Genomic DNA, 22,669 nt, shown 5'->3' on the forward strand with positions numbered 1-22,669 from the left:
TTTAGAATTTTAAAATTTATATTTTTCATTGTATTCGTAATGACAGTGAATAAGACCAATCCGTGTCTGCTGAGACAAAAATGTTGTTTCGAAGAATAAGTTTGCGAAAAAAAAATGCAATAACTTGTATAAAAAAGGCTTAAATAAAATTTGTTATGTTTTTAAATAAATATTGCCAAGGCAACTGAAATGGGACAATTGAAAACCTCGTTCTTGTAAACTAAATTGTGTATTTATTTTTATGCAAACAATTTTGTCCGAAGTTTCTGCAATTTCTAAAATATCCTGATCTTTAATGACTTCATATATTACCCTCTCATACTACGTAAAGAAATGGAGGAGATGTTTTTGACGTGAATACGTCTTTGTTCGAGATAAAATTAATTGATCATCAAATCTAACATTTTTAGCATAACACGAAGTTTAAGAAGTCTCCTCTAGATGCTGAACATGTCAAAACATATGTGTGCTGCCATCTAGTGAGTGGTGGATAATTTACTTGCAAGTAAATAAGCGACGAGCCTTATCTAATAAGTAACTAGCATTGTCTGCATACATTCACCATCGTATATGAACTATGTTCAATATTTCAGATACTATAAACCAATATAACCGTAACTAGCAAAGGACATCAACAAGACCAAGCAATGTGCACAGAAATATAATAACTTACTTCATATACAAATATTTATGTCATCTGTCTGTACAGACAATCAGTATTAATGGCAGTACATGCTCGTTATCTTTACCCACAAGGAAATACCCCTGTGGTAGCCAACTCATTTCTGTTAGAGACTGAGTAAACCCCAGGGTCATGGTGTGGCCGGAAGGATTAGATCAATAGAGGAAATCCATGACCCCATCTGTCTCTCTAAGGTGCAGTCAGTAAAGTGTAATATTTTCTAATTTTCCTATTTTTCACTATGTGAAGTAAAGATAAAATGTGATGTTGCTGTAATTTTAACCATTTTATTTCCTATAGTCCATAAAAATAAAATCCATGGCGCTACAGCCCATGAAGGGCCAAGACCGACCAGCCAGCTGCTGGCCTCACGTCCACATGCCGAAGCAGAGGTGGACGATCATCCAACCAGTATTGAGATATCGTGTGGTTAGCACGATGATCTCCCCAGCTGTTATAGCTGGTTTGCAAAACCAGATTTTTTGCTATCTACCGTAGCTCCCCAAGTATATCATGATGCTGGGTGGGCACCAGTCCCATACACTGGCCGAAATTTCATGAGAAAACTTCTTCCCCTGTGAGGACTCGAACCAGTGTGCATTCAGTAACGCGAGTCTTGGGCAGGATGCCTTAGACCACGACGCCACAGTGCAGGACCCTATAGTCTGTATTTGCCCAAAATTACGTAACATTTAAAAACATGTGATAGCCTGCATATTTAAATTGAAATAATATTTCCGTGATGCTAACATATATTAATTGTTGACCTGTCCCACTTTCAATAATCCATGCAAAATAACAGTATACTGCGCTTAATATAAATAAATGAATTTGTATTCAAATTCTTGCAACTAAAAAAAGCTCTGTTAACTAACTGAAAAATCAAGCTTCGATTCTTAAAACTTCCCCAAATCAAATATTTGCAGAAGTGTACTTATAGATTACCTATTGGGGTTAAATTACCTTTCTCCTTACCAGAAATTTTATATACCGGTATATTAAGATTGAATTTAAGATAATTGCGGTATAATCAATTAGGTTTACTTCTTTTGCCAGAAGGCATAGATCTTTCCTTCTACGTACGTATATTTTTATTTTTATAAAGGCCTAAAAAATCTGGTCGCCATGCTTCCCTCCCCATGATTAGGTCTGCATCTAAATATGTGCGAATTTGTGTGCATGTGTGATTAGGATCATTATTAATGATATTGGTTATTGTTACTTAACCAGAAGTTAATGCGAATAATTTCGAAGTATAACTTAATTTTCGAAGTTATTTATTGAATAAAATGCATAGTAATGTGATTTAAAAAGCGTAAGAGTGTAGAATATATTTATATCATAAAACAAATAGTACCGGTAATGCATAGTGTAAAATTTGCAAATTATATCTAAAAAATCTGCTGGAAGCACAACACTTATTCATCACATTTCATGGTCTATCCTCTAAGGAAATACCTTAATTGTTTATATTTTATTTACAAAAGAAAAACTCAATCATATGCCCAGTAATCAAAATCAAATACAATATTTATACTAGAAAAACATATCAAAAGAAGGATAGCAATGACAAAGAAAGCTTTTAATAGAAAAACGAGCATCTTCTGCGGACCTCTGGAAAAAGAACTAAGGAAGAGATTAGTGAAGTGTTTTGTGTGGAGTGTGGCATTGATTGTTTGGAGCAGAAACATGGATATTAAGACGAAGTGAAAATAAACAATTAGAAGAATTTGAAATGTGAATATAATGGAGCATGTTGAATAGACAGACAGAATAAGAAATGAAACTGTGCTAGAAAGAGTGGGTGAAAAAAACGATGCTGAAACTGATCTGGCAGAGAAAAAGAAATTGTCTGGATCACTAGCTATGGAGAAATTACTACACAAGGATGTAGCCTACCGGAAGAATGATGAACAGGAGAGAAGTTCGGAGCAGAAGAAGATATCAGATGATAGACGACATTAAGATATATGAATCATATGAGGAAACAAAGAGGAAGGCAGAAAATAGGAAAGACTGGAGAAAGCTGGGTTTGCCCTAGGGCAGAACACTATGAATGAATGAATCCCTAATGATCAACAGTAACAATAAAATACAAAACAATAAAACGAAGACGTATTCACGCAAACATCAGGATTCTGTGAAACCGCTGTCATCTTTTATTTATAGTTCTTACATGTTTTCCATACGGTCTTACACTAACATTCTCAGTAAATGCCTAAAATATTTGTAACTTTTCATGGTAACATACAATATTTTGTTAACATATGGAATTATATTTATGTTACAGACTACATCGAGGACATCTGTCCCTACGCCACATTCCAGCTCTCCAAACCTCCATATAGTGAAAGCACCTACAGTGGAAATGTATATAGTGGACCATATCATTCAGTGAGGGGTTCCTTTGTCTATCATGACCCTAAACCAGCAGGAGCAGAGAGTTATAAATTTAGACATGTGAGTAGTACCGGTACTTGCATAATGTGGCCCGGCCGTGGCTTAGTCGGTCAGACGATGGCCTCTCACCACAGATGCCAGGGTTCGATCCCAGCTTATCCTGTGAGGTTTGTGGTGGACAAAGCGGCAATGGGGCAGGTCTTCTCCGAATAATTAATTCTCACCAACTAATTTATTCCACCATCGTGCCATAATCGTGGCAGTGTCTCTTACTACTATAACCCGAGTGTCTTCAGAATAAGGAAATGGCAGCCTTCCGTGAAAATCAGTGTAAGAGATTTCAAAATGAGAAACACACAGGCACTTACGAATTTTCTGTGAGTGAAAATCAACCGTGAAAAATTAGACTGAAAGGAAGGAACAGGAAAATTTGTGAAACTAGACACAATGCAAAAGTGAACTTATTTTATGTCTTGACTCATGTATATGATGCCAATATCTAAAATGATTTTACTGGCAAACAAAGTTGTTCATTCAAAGGTTATAAGATCTGCTTTAGCCTTGAATTTTACAAATTTTTATCACGCACTTTTACAAATATGGCCAGATGAGAACAACTATTCAGGCATGATCCAACATAAGACTTGTACAATGCAATTGTAAGCTTAAAATTGAAATCCTTATGTTCTACAATTCATTCTATTTTCATAGAATGTTATGAAGTAACTTTGAGGCTCCTGCTAGTTACAGCTTGATACATGCTGCATTATGTTTTAAGTTAAAGTGTTTTATTTTTTCCTATGTTATAAATTAGTCATTAGCCGTTTAGTGTTGGTCTAAAGAAGCAGAAGTCACTTACTTTTGATTCTGGCTGAATTAAAATCCACGCATGCAGTGTGCTGGGTGTGTTAATGTATACAATAAATATAACAATCGCCTAGTTAACCAATAAAAACTGACAGTTTTTAATTCTGAAATTCAAATTTTGAAATGTCAATTCACGTGCACGTCTAAGGAATATCTTGGCTTAATCAGTCCAATAGTGTGACTTGTCAAAGATTTTACACAAAATATTGTACATGCATACATTAAATGTATTTTTATTTTTCAGCAGAAAGAACCAGAGTACACAAAAGTTAGAAGAAAAGGTGGAAGACTGAGAGATCCCCACTCTGAAAGTCAAGGTACTATTAGTTATATATTTTTATTTATAGAATATTTAAAAATATATATCAATTTCTACAACAATAAAATTGATAACAATGCCATAAGTAGAATGACATTTAAACCATCCCGAATGCTGTAAAATAATAAGAAAATTTGTTCTCAAATAGTAGGCTATGTATCAGTTTGCTTATGCATTTGCTTTGCATTTAAGTTGACAAATGCATTCATATGACACTATGTTGAATAGGATTTTCCGTCTTACTGAGATGCAGTCAATAAAATGTAATGTTTTTCATTTTTACCATTTTTTCACTACTGGTATATGAAGTAAAGAGAAAGTGTTGTGATGTTGCTGTATTTTTAACTGTTTTACTTCCTATAGCCTACTTACCCAAAGTTCCATAACACTATATTGAGCAAATGAAGCACATCACACTGCTATTTTACATGGATTATTGAAAATGGGACAAGTCAACAATTAATAATATATAAGTTAGTACCGGTATTAAGAAAATATTATTTCAATTTAAATACATATATGTGTTTTAAAAACATTTCATTTAGTGTTCTGCCCAAGGGCAGGTCTTTCACTGCAAACCCAGCTTCCTCCAGTCTTTCCTATTTTCAGCCTTCCTCTTTGTTTCCTCATGTGATCCATATATCTTAAGGGTATATGTACATGAACGACCACAAGTATTATCAGAAAATGCAGGCTCTAAATTTCTAAAATTTTATAAAGAAATGAACTCACAATTGGACAAAAATTACATGGTACCACAAGTCTTATTAGAACTTAAATATCTGATGAAAGTATTAAAATGGTTACTAATAATAGTTTTTTAGAATTCACTTTTTACTTCAAATTAAATTTTCCAAAATTTGAAAATTTTCACACAAATTATTTCATAACTCCACAACCATTAGAGAAAGAATTCTGAAATTTTGTACACTGATTTAACATGCATTTATGCAAAAGGTAGACTACAATAATGCTCATTTCTTTGAAAATAGAAATATTAGGTCATAAAACATTATGTAAATTTTAATATATTTTGTAAAGGACAAATAAAAACTTAATTGTATTGAAATAAACAACTCTACATGTCTGAGAGTAGTCTACTTTTCAAAATAAGTGTTTATTACATGCAGGAAAAATATTAAAGATGTCAGAGAGACCATAACAATGCTATGGTTACCAAATGATGTAACTGCAGAATTTTTTTTCATACTTTGATAAAACTGGTTTGAAAAATATTATTAGTAATATTTTTTTTATACTCTTATCAGATATTTAAGTTCTAATAAGTCTTCTTCTGGTACCTTGTAATTTTTGTCCAATTGTGAGTTCATTTCTTTATAAAATTTTGGAAATTTAGAGCCTGCATTTTCTGATAATATTTATGGTCGTTCACGTACATATAACCTTAATGTCGTCTATCATCTGATATCTTTTTCTACCCCGAACTCTTCTCCTGTTTTTAAAAACATATACGTATTTAAATTGAAATATATTTCTGTGATTCTGACTCATATATTATTAATTGTTGACTTGCCCCATTTTCAATAATCCATGTAAAATAGCAGTGTGATGTGCTCTTGCTCATTATACTGGATGAACAGTATAGAGCAGAACTTGCGCGGCCTTGAGTCCCCCACCTCCACACGCATAGCCAGCCAGCTAAGAGTCGTGAAACCTGTTCTGCTTTATATTGTTCACCTAGTAGAATTTGGTTTGGAAGTCTTGCAACTAAAAAAACTCAACTCTGACTATTGAAACTTTACTGAAAAATCAAGCTTCGACTCTTGAAACTTCCACAGATCAAATAGTCAAGAAAAGAATTCCCTACAAAAGTCAAGTCGTTTGAACTGAGTGACAGTACTTCATTAAAAAATTAAAGAGATATAATACAGTACGTTAAGCAACAATTATAAGAATAGTTATAACACGGTCGTTTTCGTTTTCAAAATATAATCTCATGAAATAAAAGTTTCGTAAGAAGTTATTAATGTAATTTTATTAATTATGAATTTTTCGAGCAAGATTGAATTCATGAAAAGAGAATTTTCGTGTGCATAGTTTCTGGGACATCTGTGTTGCAAAGAAAACGCTTTTATTTATACCAAGTGTTATGTTCTGGAATTCAGATGCAAGATAAATACCGGTATTCCAAATTTTCTCAGACTCGGCTTATCAACTTCTCCCAGTCTCCTAAGTTAAAATCCAAGGGAGAAGTGGGAGGGGCACTTCCTGATTCCGACTCCACGTTGTTTCAGAGTCGGACAACCTGGGGAGCACTGATTCGGAAGTTAAGAAGATTTTAACTCTGCACCTGCCTATTTCAGAGTACGATACACTGGGCAGTGACTCTGAGGGAGAAATCCCAGGAGGACAAGTGGCCGCTAGCCAGGAGCTTGTCTCCTTCAGGCACAGGATGGCCAGAGGTGAGTACATCAACATAATTATGAAACTCGCTTTATTCTCTTTCAAAATATAATTTAACAAAATGTTGTCATGAAACCATTACTTACTTACTTACTGGCTTTTAAGGAACCCGTAGGTTCATTGCCGCCCTCACATAAGCCCGCCATTGGTTCCTATCCTGAGCAAGATTAATCCAGTCTCTACCATCATATCCTACCTCCCTCAAATCCATTTTAATATTATCCTCCCATCTACGTCTCGGCCTCCCCAAAGGTCTTTTTCCCTCCGGCCTCCCAACTAACATTCTATATGCATTTCTGGATTCGCCCATACGTGCTACATGTCCTGCCCATCTCAAACGTCTGGATTTTATGTTCCTAATTATGTCAGGTGAAGTATACAATGCATGCAGCTCTGCGTTGTGTAACTTCCTCCATTCTCCTGTAACTTCATCCCTCTTAGCCCCAAATATTTTCCTAAGAACCTTATTCTCAAACACCCTTAATCTCTGTACCTCTTTGAAAGTGAGAGTCCAAGTTTCACAACCATACAGAACAATCGGTAATATAACTGTTTTATAAATTCTAACTTTCAGATTTTTTGACAGAAGACTAGACGACAAAAGCTTCTCAACCGAATAATAACACGCATTTCCCATATTTATTCTGCGTTTAATTTCCTCCCGAGTGTCATTTATATTTGTTACTGTTGCTCCAAGATATTTGAATTTTTCTACCTCTTCGAAGGATAAATCTCCAATCGTTTGAACTAAGTGACAGTACTTCATTAAAAAATTAAAGAGACGTAATACAGTACGTTAAGCAACATTTATAAGAATAGTTATAACACGGTCGTTTTCGTTTTCAAAATATAATCTCATGAAATAAAAGTTTCGTAAGAAGTTATATGAAACCATTATAGAAAATAATTGGAACCTAACATTCCCATAACTGCCAGACAATTCACAATTCGTGCAACTTGAGAAATTTCAATACTATACGCCTACAAGAAGTTCCCATACACGCTATTAATAAGTAGAGGAGACACGGACGTAGAATTGTCGGCCTTTCTGGCCTATAATACCAGGAGGAAGTGACACTAACAGAACCACGGTCTGACTATTGCATTTTGCTGAAGAGAAGTCCTCAGCAACAAGAGGGACTTCAATGTTGTGGTGAAGGGACAGTACTCTACTATCAGGCACTTTTTTTTTGTCATAGCAAGCATGACAGTGCTAGTAATACCGCAAACCGAAAAAAAATAGTCTCCTTAATGTATTCGTAAATAACAATGATTAAACGACATTTCATACAAGTTGAGAGGATGCGGAGGCATTTCTTTCCCCTTCTACTTGCCCTGAGTCCGTCAGTATAACAGACCGGTAGCTGTTACCTCTTATACCTGCACCCCCCAAGTTGTACACACAAGAAAATAAAATATTAAATAAAGTACATAAATGGTTATAAAACACAGTGACACAGATGTTTGACAGTTACATGTTTTAGTATATTTTAGTGTCTTTTTTACAAAATTTTCAACTAATAATTAATTAAATAAAGGGAAGCTAGTTTGTATTATGAAGTCTGGGGGGAGTGACACAATGAAGATTGTTCCGTCGTTTATGCTGTAGAGTAGCAACTAGCAGTGAAGAAAACATTCATCTTCAGCTGTCGGTAGCTTTTTAATGTGCCAGTTGATATAAACAACAATGAAATGAAATATAAACGCTTAGTATAGATTTTCGAAATCTAGATTACCGGTAAACGTTTTCAATAATAAGAATTTTGACTATGTTCAAAGTCAATTAGTCAAACGTTAATAAGATAGACAGTAGCATCTTCACGGATCTTCCCTTCACGGATCTTCCCCTTCACGGATGGTAAAGAGTGTGAGTAGAGGGGAAAACCTATCAACCAAACTGAAATGGGGATTAGTACCTTATAATTATTTAACCTGGCTCCTCTTTCATTAGTAAAGTTTGGCCATTTGTTGTATTTTGTCAAATTCAACGGTGACTTGAGTAACACAGCCATTATCGCATTTGTGAAACATTTTAAGTAGTTTCTTTTATTATACAGAGTAAATTTAGATAAAAGGTGTGAACATACTATGGCTTGCTAACTGGCAGTTGAACCTGCTGTGGCCAGCAGCTGTTTGTCGTGCGTAGTCAGGTCTGGGCGAGTTGATGGGAAAGAAAGTATGTTATTGTTAAATGTAAGCCTACCTACTTCTTACAGAAGGTACTACAAGTGTCATCTCTCGGCTTATGTACACAGCTGATATCTGCGCATAAATCTTCCATTATTTCTTACTTCTTCCACGTTGGTTCATATGGTGTTTGACTCTAAGGCTACTTTATTTTAAGTTTTTCAAGATAAGAGTAATTACAGATAATGTATGACCAGCCGACTCTCCCAATCTCAATCCTTGTGACTTTTATATGTGGGGAAAGTTGAAAAATAAAGTGTATAAGTCAAACTAACACACCAAGGAAGAATTAGAAGAAAATATTCGCCACAAAGTTTCATCAGTTTTTGAAGACGAACTGCGCTAAGACAACAGAAACTTTGTCTGCAGATGTCAGCTGTGGAAACAAATTGAGGGACAACTCTTCTAGCACATTTTGTAAGAAGTGAGTTCATTTATTTGTATATTATCTTAATATATTATATATATATATATATATATATATATATATATATATATATAATTTTACTTTTACGTTTCCAAGAACCTTCCATTGCATAAGCTTTGGCTGTTTTGAGAGTGAGCTAATTATTATTATTATTATTATTATTATTATTATTATTATTATTATTATCATCATCATTATTTAACAATATGCTTTCTACGCCATCAGTTCACCCACAGCTGGCTACACACGACAAACAGCTAGATCACAGTGAGCTCAACCACTGGCTAGCAAGCCGCAAAATGTTTACACCTCTTATTTAAATTCACTCTGCATAATATGACTGGACTTCACATTTTGTTTTTTTATATTTTATTATTTGTCTCTTATTTATTCCTTGTTTCATGCTGTCTCTCCTTCGATGTTTGCTCTGTTGTGGCAATGGAAGAGAAAAAAATAAAAGTTTAAGGTGATCTTATGGTATGCATACGTTACAATTGGATGTCCTCTTTTTAATACACTAATAACCAAACCAAGTTACAATGTCAGAATACCTGACTTAGTCGGAATTCAGCTGGTTCGAATTGTCAATTGAGCTTTTACAACATTTAGTTATGGTAGCTTTGATTCTTGCACTGTAATGATAATTTGAGTTTTATGATAATCATCACCATCATAATCCTTCATGAAATTCAGACCAGGTGGTCTATTTCGGCTAGCAAAGAAAGTCGTCTGTCAAATGTGTTAAAGGTCTTCCCAATTTTCTCTTCCCTCTCAGCTGGTCATTCAAAATCTGTTTTCATTCGTTCTTATTATATATTGTATCGAATTATTTTTGTAGTTATTAATTTTGTTAAGAATGGCAGTAATTTCTATTTCATGTAAGAAATGTCTCCCATTCTTAAGAAAATTAATGGGAATAATCATAGTATTACAAATCAGAGAATAGGCTATACAGACGAGTACCAGTATTACACTGTGCAGGCCTAATAGTTTAGCTGGTGTGTGTAAGAAAGGAAACTATTCATAGTGAGGCATGTGAATTTTTCTAGTGTTTGGACAGTATATGATAATGTCTGTACTGCAGGCAATCAATAAGAGTTCGAGAAGGTACAGAGATGGGTCTGTGGCTACTATTGAATGAATTCGAAACAGTCCAGGAATAGGAATGTATGAAACATTTCATCACAAATCAAGGAAATATTGTCCAAAGATATGTCTGATAATGTTTAAGCACATGTATAAACTCGTCTCACCACATCAGACTACTGTCAACAATCCAAGGACAGGGAAGCATAAGACACTTCATCACCTCTCCACACATCAAGGAAATACCGTCCAAAGAAATGTCTGATAATGCTGAAGCATTTGTAGAAAGTCGCTTCACTACACCAGACTATTGTCAACAATCCAAGGACAGAGAAATATAAGGCACTTCAACAACTTTACACACATCAAGTGTAACTTTCTTCGGAATATGTATTATATGTCTTTCTCGTGTTAAATTCTATCGTACCTGGTTAACATGTTTCGTTCTGTTATTGACCTTCTTCAGAAGAAGATATGATGTTAAAAGTTGTGTAATCAAGATGTGTAACTTTCTATCTGAAACTACTCCCTCATATGTAAATCTGGCACTACACAGGTACATTCATACATAAAAGTTATGCAGTGAAGCACCTAACTTTACAACCAGTGAATATGTACTAAAGAAGTGCTGCTATAAATGTTTTTTTTTTTCTTTATAGAATTACGTGGGGGCTTACAAATTTAGCATAATATATAGGATTTCTGAAAATTATAGGAAAGGGTGTTCTAATCACAAAGTTTTTTTGATGGAACATTGTTTATATATCTAGCAAAAACTGAACTAGATAAAATAAGAATGAGAATGATCTTTGTTGCACGAAACAAACGTACAAAAGATATGGCATCTCCATATTGAGATACTATCTATAGCTACTAATGTCACTAAATACAAGAATGACATCGCACTGTCCTTATAAAATGGGCTAGTACAGTTTTGCAGCATTAATGGTGGACACGAAATGAAACTACATACATCATTGTCTTTCAAAGAGAACATTCTTCTATCGAATCCTCAGTGAACACAATTTTAGAATGACATTTCTCAAAATTGAATACCTTCTTCTCCTTCTGCCTTATCAAGAAGTAGGTAATTTCCCGTTCCGAAACCAAAGGTTATTGGAATTGTTTGTTCATCTCTTTATTCTTTTTTTTTTTTTTTTGTCTCCCAATGTCCCGTCTTCCAATAGGCTTATAAAATAATGCTTGCCTTGGTAGTCGACCAGGTAGCAGTCTAAGTACGTGACGGCAATTCTTCTGTATGCTATGACCTTCTCAACCATTGTATGTTGTATCTCTACTTATGTCTTCGCTCCTTGTTCTGTCTCTGAGCGTTAGTCCTAGAAGGGTCTTAGGAATCTCATTTCCGTTGCTTTGCTTCCATCCTCTTTTTGTCATATTCTCTTACTACCCAAGATTCACTACTGTATAACAGGTTCAGCTGTTATATATCATTATGTAGTCTCATTATAACTTCCTTCCTCATTGCTTTTCCTAGATATCTTTTAATTTGTCAATTTATTGTATTGTATTTAATAAGGTTACTTTCCATGACTTTATTTGTATTATATATGGAAATTTCACAATGTTATAAATTAAATACAAGGGAATTCCTACTTCAAACGATTTTTGGTAATTAACAAGTGCAGCAATATATTGATTGGGATCTCATTTCGTCTTTTAGTCGAAACCTTCAAATGAAAGCAGCTGGACTCGAATATTTAATATACCTTTATAGGTACATGACTTCTAATTTTTTATTTGTTTCTAAGAAATCTATATACCGTATGTATCTAATTCCACTTCTAACCATAATCATCCACCAGATTCAAACGCTTATCATATCAAGGAACCAGTTTTTCTATAAATATAATCATTTATTGCATCCACTGATCATATACATGATACCAGTATAGGACATGTCATATTTACAAACTAATAATTAATTACATAATAGGCCTACACATAAGAGTAAATAATAACTATAATTAAATGAAACATAAATACAAATATACAGTATAAAACTTGGGACTTAATAGTAGAAAACTAGAGATCAGGTCTGTTTCGGCTATAAGGCTCATTTCCAGTATGTCTTGAAATCAGGGCCTGAAACAGAAGAATTCCAAGAATTCATCAACGCTATAAAAGCAGTAGTGTAATAGCAGACTCTTTTAAATTTTTGGAGCACAGATATTTCTTTCAGGTAACTATAGTCCCGTCGCTCTAATTTCCAGCAGCCAATCACGTTGCAGGTTGGCTACATTTAAACGTGTGCGTCTTGTGATTCGCTGATTCATTTCTTAAGGCTCGATAAATACTTAATATAATCGCCCGCCATTTTAGCTCTTTCGTTGGCGTTTGCAGAAAGCACACGAAGACGTTATTTGCCGCTCAATTATTTGCTGAATTACATTGCATTTGACTTATTATCATAGGAGCTACGACATGATAATGTTTAACGGTGTGGCAAATAGATTCCTCGTATGGTAGCTCGGCAATGTAAGAACAAAAATGGTGAAGGATACTACCTACCTAGACTTTATAGAGCCTTCACTTTCTAAGACGTAAGCAAAGAGGCAGAGTCACGCCGGAAATAACATCGGGACTATAGGCAAGCAGTTATACATTTTAAGACCAATATGAATAAAACTACCATACCTTTATATAATGTGGTATTAAAGGGAGTTTTGTGAATATAATATAGGTACGTACCAATACCATCCTAGCTAGAAATTTGCTATGCCAATAAGTTGAATTTAAAATGCTAAGCTAGCTTAGGAATCGAAACCGTTTAGTGACATATTGTAAGAAGATATTCTATCAGAAAATGATGATGAAAGTTTATCAGTTACGAAAATGAAACTTAGTACTGTACTTTTGGTGTCAGACTATATAGTGAAAAAAGATAATTTTCAAAAATAGATAAGAAAAAAATAAACTCCTTATGACCATAAACCAAGATCGTCCAGCATGGAAAGTGATACCCTTCGTGAACTTGACTTTAAAGATAATAAGATAATATTGACGTACTTGCTGAAAAGAGTGTTTTATGAAGTCTTTATGTAGCCTACTTCCTTTTATTTTATTGTTATATTTGAGTAAAATCAGACAGTTTCTTAATAAAATTATCTCTCGTCAGATACGCTGTGATGTAATTCACATGGATTTAAGGAGGCCTCTACACAGTATGTGGCCCCTCTATGATAGGTTTCTGATGCTTTGTATATTGTGTCTAACATATTTCATTCAATATTAACAGCATCAAAATGACAATAGAAGAAAAAGCACTGATTCGATATGAAAAACTTATCAGATTACCAGGAAACAATTGGCATTCATACAGTTCTCTCTGTAGATTGAAAACTCAAAAAAGTTTCATATCCATTGTACAAGAATTAAAACAGAAAATCAATATCCCGAATTTAAAAGAAAACTTACAAATTGAACTATGCTGCGTAACTTTCGGTGTTGGACCCCGGACTCATTTCACCGGCATTATCACCTTCATCTCATTCAGACGCTAAATAACCTAAGCTGTTGATAAAGCGTCGTAAAATAACCCAATAAAAATAAAAATACAAATACAAATTGAACCAAACCCTTTAACTCTATTAAATATAGAATATAATCTAAATTTAACAGAAGAAATACTGAAATCAGAAGTAAACGCTGAAATACTGAAACAATTGTCTTTAGAGACAATTAATATTAGGTACCCTCCACAAAACTGGCTTCATTTATACACCGACGGATCCTTGATCTCCAGAGAACAAGGTGCCGGTGCAGGTGTTACGTGCTATCTCTTCTCACTTTATAGATCTCTTTGATATGGAACAACAAGTTTTGATGGTGAAATCATTGCAATAAGTGAATGTCTCAGGAATCTTCTATGCCGCATCAATAAATTTAGGAATGCAGTTATATTGTCAGACTCCAAAGCAGCTATTCTATCAATCGTCTCTAAACACACACCTTCATCTCAAACAGCAGAAATAACTAAAATGCTCTCTCAATTATTATCACTCAATAAAAGAATTGTATTCCAATGGATACCATCCCATTGTGGGATCCTGGGAAACGAAAATGCGGATGCTTTAGCAAAGAAGGGCAGCACTGCTACTTACAGACCTGTTACTAAATCTACATATTACTCTGTGAAGAGATTTATTAAATCTACATACTTAGACTTCAACAAACAAAATTTGATAACACAATCCCAAGGAAAAAAATGGAACTCTATGCATCAAAATCCACAGTTAATTCCCGATTCACCACGAAAATAGTCTGTAGCTGGATTTAGATTGGCAACAGGCCATGATTGTTTGGCCAAGCATCTGCATAGAATTGGAATATATCAGTCCCCTAACTGCCCATTGTGCAACTCAAACCAAGAAATGGATTCGGAACACCTCAAAATCTGTGCTTCAGTGGAGTGCAAGAGGTCAAATGACTTTATTGTCAAACGCCTGGCATTAGAAAACAGCAACAACATATTTCATTCGCTAGCATACTTTTTCTATACATCTTGATTACACAACTTTTAACACTATATCGTCCACACCTGTGGAATAACGGTTAGCACGTCTAGCCGCGAAACCAGGTGGCCCGGGTTCGATTCCCGGTCGGGGCAAGTTACCTGGTTGAGGTTTTTTCCGGGGTTTTCCCTCAACCCCATATGAGCAAATGCTGGGTAACTTTCGGTGTTGGACCCCGGACTCATTTCACCGGCATTATCACCTTCATCTCATTCAGACGCTAAATAACCTAAGCTGTTGATAAAGCGTCGTAAAATAACCTACTAAAATAAAAAAAAAACACTATATCACTTCGGAATATGTATGATAAGTCTTTCTTGTGTTAAATTTTAACGTACCTTGTTAACATGTTTCGACCTATTTTGGGTCATCTTCAGAACTGTGTTGTTGGTGTTGGTGCCTCTTGTTTCCTGTGTGGGTGCGTTCGTAGTGTAGAGTCAAAGAGTATATGTGTTTTGAAATTGAGTTGTGTGTTGAGAATATCGTTGGGGTGTGTTTAGTTCTGAAGATGACCCAAAATAGGTCGAAACATGTTAACAAGGTACGTTAAAATTTAACACAAGAAAGACTTATCATACATATACTTTTTCTGTTTGATTAATTTTCTTGGCCTTTTTCTCTACTCTTCAAATAAATCTCTTTCATAGTCTACAAATGATCTAAGAGATTATATGCTGCTACTGCAGAATGAAGAACTATTTTTGGGTCTTAAACTATTTTGTTTGTGGCAGTGAACTTTTCTACATTGTCATACCAGAATATGGCGTTTATTGTGATTTCAAGACTACACATCCTTCGTGAAAGTCCACCTGCTTCATTTTTTATTACATCATCATTTGTTTCTCCTCTAATACTTCCTTTACATTATCAATCTCAGTTACATTAGTTTTTACTACATTTGCTGGACATGACCAATCAACTCATTTTTTACTCAAATTGTGACAGCTTTCGTATTAATGTTTCACAGCATCCACAGCATCCAATAGATGTGAAAAATATATTTACATGTTGCACGGTATCAAATAAATTCCTAGCTACAAGATACGCATTTGCTACATTTTAATTAAGTTTAGAGAATGACCACAACATGGCACTAATACTGCTAAATGGGTGTCCCCTAAAAATAAAAGATTGCATCACATTATATTTCCCACATATGTTCACAGTATTGTCATATGAATGTTGGATCTATGTTGTGTTCGCCTAAGAAATCCAATAAGTATTGGCACTAGTAATAGCAAATTTAATGTGGCACAGCTTGGCAAAAAGTTTAGGAACCTTTCTTTTGGCGATGAATCTTAAGGTACGGTCACACGTCGCTACTTTTGCAGTGCTGCAGTTCAAAAAACTGCGCAACTCTTGTACTGCGACGTGTGAACAACGGTGCAACCCGAAAAGTAGCGGCTGCTGAACCTGCTGCCCGCTACTTTTCCATGCTGCGCGCAACTTAAAAGCAGCGACGTGTGAACAGGGTTCTCAGGGTTGCAGCCGCAGCATTTTTGATATCGGTTTTGTTGAAACTTTTGCTGCGGTTGCAACCAGTGTTACCACCCAAATGTGCCAATGATACTTTTATTGCTTGGATATATTTTAATGTTAAATGTGATGAAAATAAATTATTTGTAACAGTTATTAAATACACAACACAGTCTGAGCATAATTGGTGACGATATAATTAATTTTTTTTAATTTCCGTAGCGTACTTCCAAACAGGAGGGTTGCCAACATTGATTACGTGAATATACTGTTGGTTATCATTTAAGTACATAGGCGTTTTTAAAAGCTTTATAGTAAAAATAATGTCAATTTCTGAATACTAGATACGACAGAAAAGCAAATAATAGATAAGGAAGCTTTCGCATGAGTTTCTTAATAATGCGAACATAATCACAAAATGTATATTGAGAAGTCAATACGGAGATGGAAACCTGCAGCATGACTGCGGCTGCAAAAGTAGCGCCTTGCGTGTGAACAGACTCGCAACCTCCAGTTGCAACTTTTGCAGCATTCGGGTTGCGCAGCACGAAAAATAGCGTGCAGAGCGCTACTTTTGGCTTACGTGTGAACACGACACGCAATGTTTGCAGCTGCAGTATAAAAGTAGCACTGCAAAAGTAGCGACGTGTGACCATACCTTTAGAGAATTAGGAAACAAATTTTATTTGATTTGAAATTTTACACCAAGATTTATTTTCACTAACTTCTTTATCATCATTTAATATTGTTCTTTTACAATTTTTCTTTATTAATAATTTAGCTGAATAATACGAAATCTCAGATTGAAATCTTTGTTGAATTGTGGATTCTTTCTTTGCCATCAACTCTGCATTTTCATTTTCTTTTAATTCACTGTAGGAAGGTATCATATGAATGTTCTTGTATTCATTCTGTTTTTACATGTTAATGAATAACAAACCAAGAAATTAAAAGTTATCTGTTTAACAAAATTTTCAGAAGTGGGCAAGTCCGGAGTGGAGGAATCGAGTTCATCTTCAGAAACTTCCCCGTCAGGTGCAAGAAAACCCTATCCATCGAGGAAGTCCAAGAGCAAAGGACAAATGATGGGTAAACGACAGGTGCGAAGTAGTAGTGGGTACTCCAGCCACACTGAAGAAACCACATTCAGGTGGGTTCCAGACTTCACATGAACTGTTAAGAGATTCTTTTGATAATATTTATGTAATGTTGTGCATCTTGCCTGAACTTTTGAGAAAATTTATGAAGCATTACTTAAGTTCTGTTATTTTTACTTGATTCATTTGTGTATTGTATTAAAAACATGTGAAAGAAATAATAATTGTCTTTCAAGTATTAGACCGTTTATAGTTTCACTCAATCTTATAAACGATATTCCAAGCTTCTTTTCTTTTTCTTTTTTTTTTCTGTTGTTACTGGTACTATATTCTATTTCACCAAAATAAATAAATCTGCCATATTTCGTCCATCAAAATGATAATACCCATACTTGAGATATGTGAAGTTTATATATACCCATTCATACATATTACTTCCAAGAAAGTAGGCACAAGTTTATGCATAAGATTTACATTAGGTATGAGTGTCTTTTAATAGCTTAATAATACTTATCAAATAAATAAAACAAATCTCTTTGTTTCTTCCACAGTCAATTGTTCCTGCAGTAATTTAAAACCATTATCAAGCTCTTTAAGTTTATCTCAACACATTCTTTATTCCAATTTCACTTTTGTGACTATGAATATTTTTCTGTACTGGTAGGTATGATTTTTTAATGGTAATAATTATTATAAAATATCTTAAATTAAATTTAACAAGTGAAATGACTTTTAATGATTCTATGAAGCGTGTCAAGAAAGTAATTACTGTAGCACAATGAACTTTTCTAAGCCTGCACAAGCATCATCATCATCATCATCATCATCATCATTTTCTTCTTCTTTTTCTTCATAGACAGCAGCAGCAATAGTGATTAGGTTTCTTGGCCTGTTCCACTTCAGATCGAAAGCTGGTTCCTCTATTGTTTCGTTCTGCGAAATACCCTATTCCCCCTGGTACTCAGGCCTTAGAGTAAAGCATGAGTCTGCATTTCGGTTACACTGGTAACAGGTAGTTTAGTTTGACAGTTCTTAATAATAGTATTTAAACAGAGTGGAAGGTGTTCGGTTACAATCTTTAGAAGAATATGAATGGAAAAATCCTCTATCATTTTGTTCCTTTACATTTAGATTTCCCAGAAATAATTATTTTACATGATAATTTTTTACCCCATTATCTTTTAAGCTCATTCAGAAATACACGTGACCCCAAGGGTTTAATGAAAGAGAAGAAATATACATTTTATAAACGTCTTTATATATATATATATATATATATATATATATATATATATATATATATATATAGAGAGAGAGAGAGAGAGAGAGAGAGAGAGAGAGAGAGAGACAGTTCTCAGTTCCGAAAAATATTTTACATAATGTTTCTGTCATGTTTACGGTTGGTTTAAGAGTATTTTAATATTTTAATTATTAATAAATTACCAAGTCATAGATGTTTCGTAACTCAAAATGACAAAAAAAAAAATGTTGTTTCTTTTAACTTAAGGATCTATTTATGACATTGCTGTCATTGAACACTTTCCATCCTGTGTAAAAGTAAAGTAGATATCATTATATAGCCCTACACATTCTTTGTATTATTCAATCTTCAAAACTTTTATTGTTATTAATTTTTGTTTTTATTTTTGTATTCTTATATATACCCTGAATGTTATAGTTGATAAGCTGGGGAATTTCTACTTCAAACAAAACTTCCCAAAGCTATATTCTAGTCACTATATTACACGCGTTTTGGCAATCGGTAAGTGCAGCAATGTGTTGATCTGAAGACATTTATCTTATACTCGAAACTTTCATAAAGAAAGCAGCTGGTCTCGAGTATTTAATATTCCTACATACATGACTTTTACTTCTTTTATTCGTTTCTGTGAAATCTGTATAATACTTCTTAATGTAATCATCCACCACACTCAAGCATTTGTCACATTGAAGCCCTCCGTGACACTTTCGAATGCCTGTCTTGGTCTCGTCATTGTCCTCAAATCCCTGTCCACCAAGGGATTTTTTCAAGTGCAGGAAGAAGTGGAAATAGCTTGGTGCAAGTTCCCAGCTAAAAAGGAGAATGATCCACCAGTTCCCAATGGAATGAACGGAGTAGCTTCTGTGCGGAACATGCAGTGTGAGACTGTACAGAAGCATGGTTCTCTCACTGAACATTTCGCGCCTTTTGTTCTTTACTGCATGCCGAGTTTCGTCAGCGTCTTGCAGTACTTCTCCGCTTTGATTGTCGTTCTGAATTTTTAAATTATGTTTTATTTAACGCTTGCAACTGCCGAGGTTATATCAGGGTCGCCAGTGTGCCGAGATTTTGTCCTACAGGATTTCTTTTAATGCCAGTAAATCTACTGACATGAGCCCGTTGCTTTTAAGAACACTGCGCCACCCAGGTCGACGATTGTCGTTCTCTGAGACATGAATTCCTCTAGAATAACTCCTTTCCAACGTCAGAAAACAGAGTATATGACTGTTTTTGGCGGACATCTGCTTGAACTGCTTGACTTCAGGAAAGCAATGTGCCAACACTGTAAAACTGTTGTTTGCTGTCTAGTGTTACATAGGAAACTCAGGTTACCTCACTTGTTTCTCCTTCTGTGTGCTATCACTCCCAAAAATACCAACATAGATGTCATCCATTGTTATTTTTGGTTGTCAGTCAACATTTTGGGAATCATTATAAACACAAATTGTCGATAATGGAAACGTTTTGTCACAGTTTCATACAAAAGAGAACAGATATCTTCGAAAATTATCTAGGGTAATCTCTCATTTTTTTGTCGTCCCCTATCTACACAAGATCTTGATTAACTAATGACAGAACATCTTGAATGTACTCTCTCGCTCTCTCTTTCTTGTACTTTCTCATCATTCCATCACTCATTACATGTTGTGCATGAATTTTACAAATTTTCCGACAGGGTGAACATTTCGTGCATTCAAACCCTTATTATCAACCGTAATGCACACTCGATGGGCCATGCATGGCTCGGATATCTCAATATGCACAGAAGATATGCATGATTGGTACCGGTAATTACTTTCTGAATGCGCTTCATATACTTTTCCAATTCCATCCTACTGATCATCCATAACCTTGTTTCCGAACCAAGTGCAGCACATATTCACTTTCTGTGCGTTTTTTTTTTAAGCGCTTCAGTAAAGTGCTTCATGCCTTTGCTGCAGCAAAATGAGGGTCGAAAAAAAAACGTAAGTAGGTCAACTGACTGCAAAATGGTGGACAATTAATATTGGCTTCTATTATTGCAGTAATAAATGTAACCTTAAAAGAACCGAAAATGTTAAATAGTTTCGACTTCCATGATAATGACATAGAATTATTATTACTAGATGATTTTAACCATAATAAACATTGCAAAAGACCAAAACATGCATTCCGCTATGATGGATCATGCAGCAAACTCGTAAAGCGATGTTTTGATTTGCTGCACACTTGCTACAGCACTGCTGCAGCGACGGTGAAGCAAATGTAATAAAAGAATGGTCTTGCTGCAGCACTTTACGTCTTACTTTAAAAAAAAACGCACGGTTTTAGTGAAGTTGTAAGCAACTTCGTTACCACGTGCCCCTATAACCAGGCACACAAATCCAGTTATCTTATTTCAGTTTGTACAATAAGAAACTTTTAAGTATTTTATTTCTATGATTATTGTTATTATTATTATTATTATTATTATTATTATTATTATTATTATTATTATTTAAATATTATTACAGGTAATTTTCTGGATAAATCAGTGAATTGTCAATATTCATTATAGGTGTTTTGAGACTTAAAATGAGGACATGTCCCGGAAAATTAAGAAGTATGGTAACCTCAACGGGATTCTATTTCATTTTATTCTTCCGTTATTTTCTATCCATATTTCCCGTAATTTTATTAGAATTCTGAAATGCGTTTAACTTTGTTTGTATGAAATTTACTCATTTATTTTATGGTTCACAAGTACAAAATTATCAGTTTTCCTCACATTAAAGCCACTTGAAGAATGAACTTTGAGCACGTCAAACATATAAAGTGATACTTCTCTCCTTCCTTTCATTATTGTAACTCATGTATCCTGAGACTTTTCAATATTTGCAGCTTTTATTATGATGGTATTACATGAATCCTCAAAATTAGTCGCAGGTGTTTTGACACTTGAGTGAGGACAGTCCGGAAAAATGAAAAAGTATGATAATTTCAATAGGGTTCTGTTTGATTTTTGTTCTTCTGTTATTTTATTTCCAATAATTCGTCTCATAATTGTATAATTCTGAAATTGGTTCTACTTTGTTTGCATGAAATTCACTCATCTATTTTGTGGTCTACAAGTACAAAATTATCAGTCTTCCTCACATTAAAGTCACTTATTTGAAGAATGAACTTGAACCACTCAAAACATGTAAAGTGATAGATACCACCTTCTCCTTTTTCCTTTCATGTATCCTGAGACTTTGCAATAGTTTTAGCTTTTATTATGGTGGCATTGCGTTGACAGCTTGCTTTGCTCGACAGTTTCAGTGATCGTATCCACCCTCCTTCTCGGTTCTCTGACTCACACTCTCACGAACTCAGTGAAGCAGAGTGCGACATGAGCAAGTTGGGACGCAAGTCCGGGCGCAGCGCAGCCCCGACGAGGCTCAGCAGGGAAACTTCCTTCCAGATCGACGTCTAGCCGCACACTGCAGTGCCTTGCAAAGTAACGCAGAATATAATTCTGGCGAGGTGAATGCAGCCACGGCTGTCTGTAATTTATTCTCACACGACCCTCAAAATTTTGTACTAAGATACGACCATGACATCAGATTAGTTTCTATCACACTATTTTTATGTAATTTATTTGATAAAAATTATTAATAACCATTAAACAAAAATTTTAAAATACAAAATTTCATTAAAAACGAAACAGAATAATTTACAGACAGTTTATTTAAAAAAAAACGGAACTCCAAGGAGTGAAGAAGTAGAAGAACATTCTCAGGACTTATACCGAATCAATATCAGTGTGCCTCGACAGGCATCATGTGTATTGCAGCAGAAAAGCAGTACAATCACGTTATCACTTTTCTTAACATGCTACCACTACAGTATGAAAAACATCCTTCTCATCGACGTAGATGTGAACGCATCAGTCCCGAACACACGGCAGCAAA

The 22,669-nt window shown here is 34.7% G+C and overlaps 1 protein-coding gene across 9 annotated transcripts in view; it reads left to right on the forward strand.

The window, feature by feature from the left end:
- Dscam4 (Down syndrome cell adhesion molecule 4) overlaps window positions 1-22,327 on the forward strand; it is an 888,085-nt gene extending 865,758 nt beyond the window's left edge. For 2 of the 9 annotated variants that reach the window (XM_069825522.1, XM_069825524.1), the window contains exons 32-36: window positions 2,973-3,142; window positions 4,194-4,266; window positions 6,524-6,691; window positions 17,379-17,550; window positions 22,032-22,327. In XM_069825522.1, coding sequence (XP_069681623.1) covers window positions 2,973-3,142; window positions 4,194-4,266; window positions 6,524-6,691; window positions 17,379-17,550; window positions 22,032-22,191 — 743 coding nt within the window. In that variant the 3' untranslated portion in view covers window positions 22,192-22,327. Of the gene's footprint in view, window positions 1-2,972; window positions 3,143-4,193; window positions 4,267-6,523; window positions 6,692-17,378; window positions 17,551-18,048; window positions 18,158-22,031 lie in introns of all 9 variants that reach the window. The other 7 variants (XM_069825527.1, XM_069825530.1, XR_011332025.1 and 4 more) reach the window with 6 other exon arrangements.
- Window positions 22,328-22,669: the final 342 nt, after the last annotated feature.

This window comes from Periplaneta americana, chromosome 5, assembly GCF_040183065.1.
Source record: "Periplaneta americana isolate PAMFEO1 chromosome 5, P.americana_PAMFEO1_priV1, whole genome shotgun sequence".
NCBI lineage: Eukaryota > Metazoa > Arthropoda > Insecta > Blattodea > Blattidae > Periplaneta > Periplaneta americana.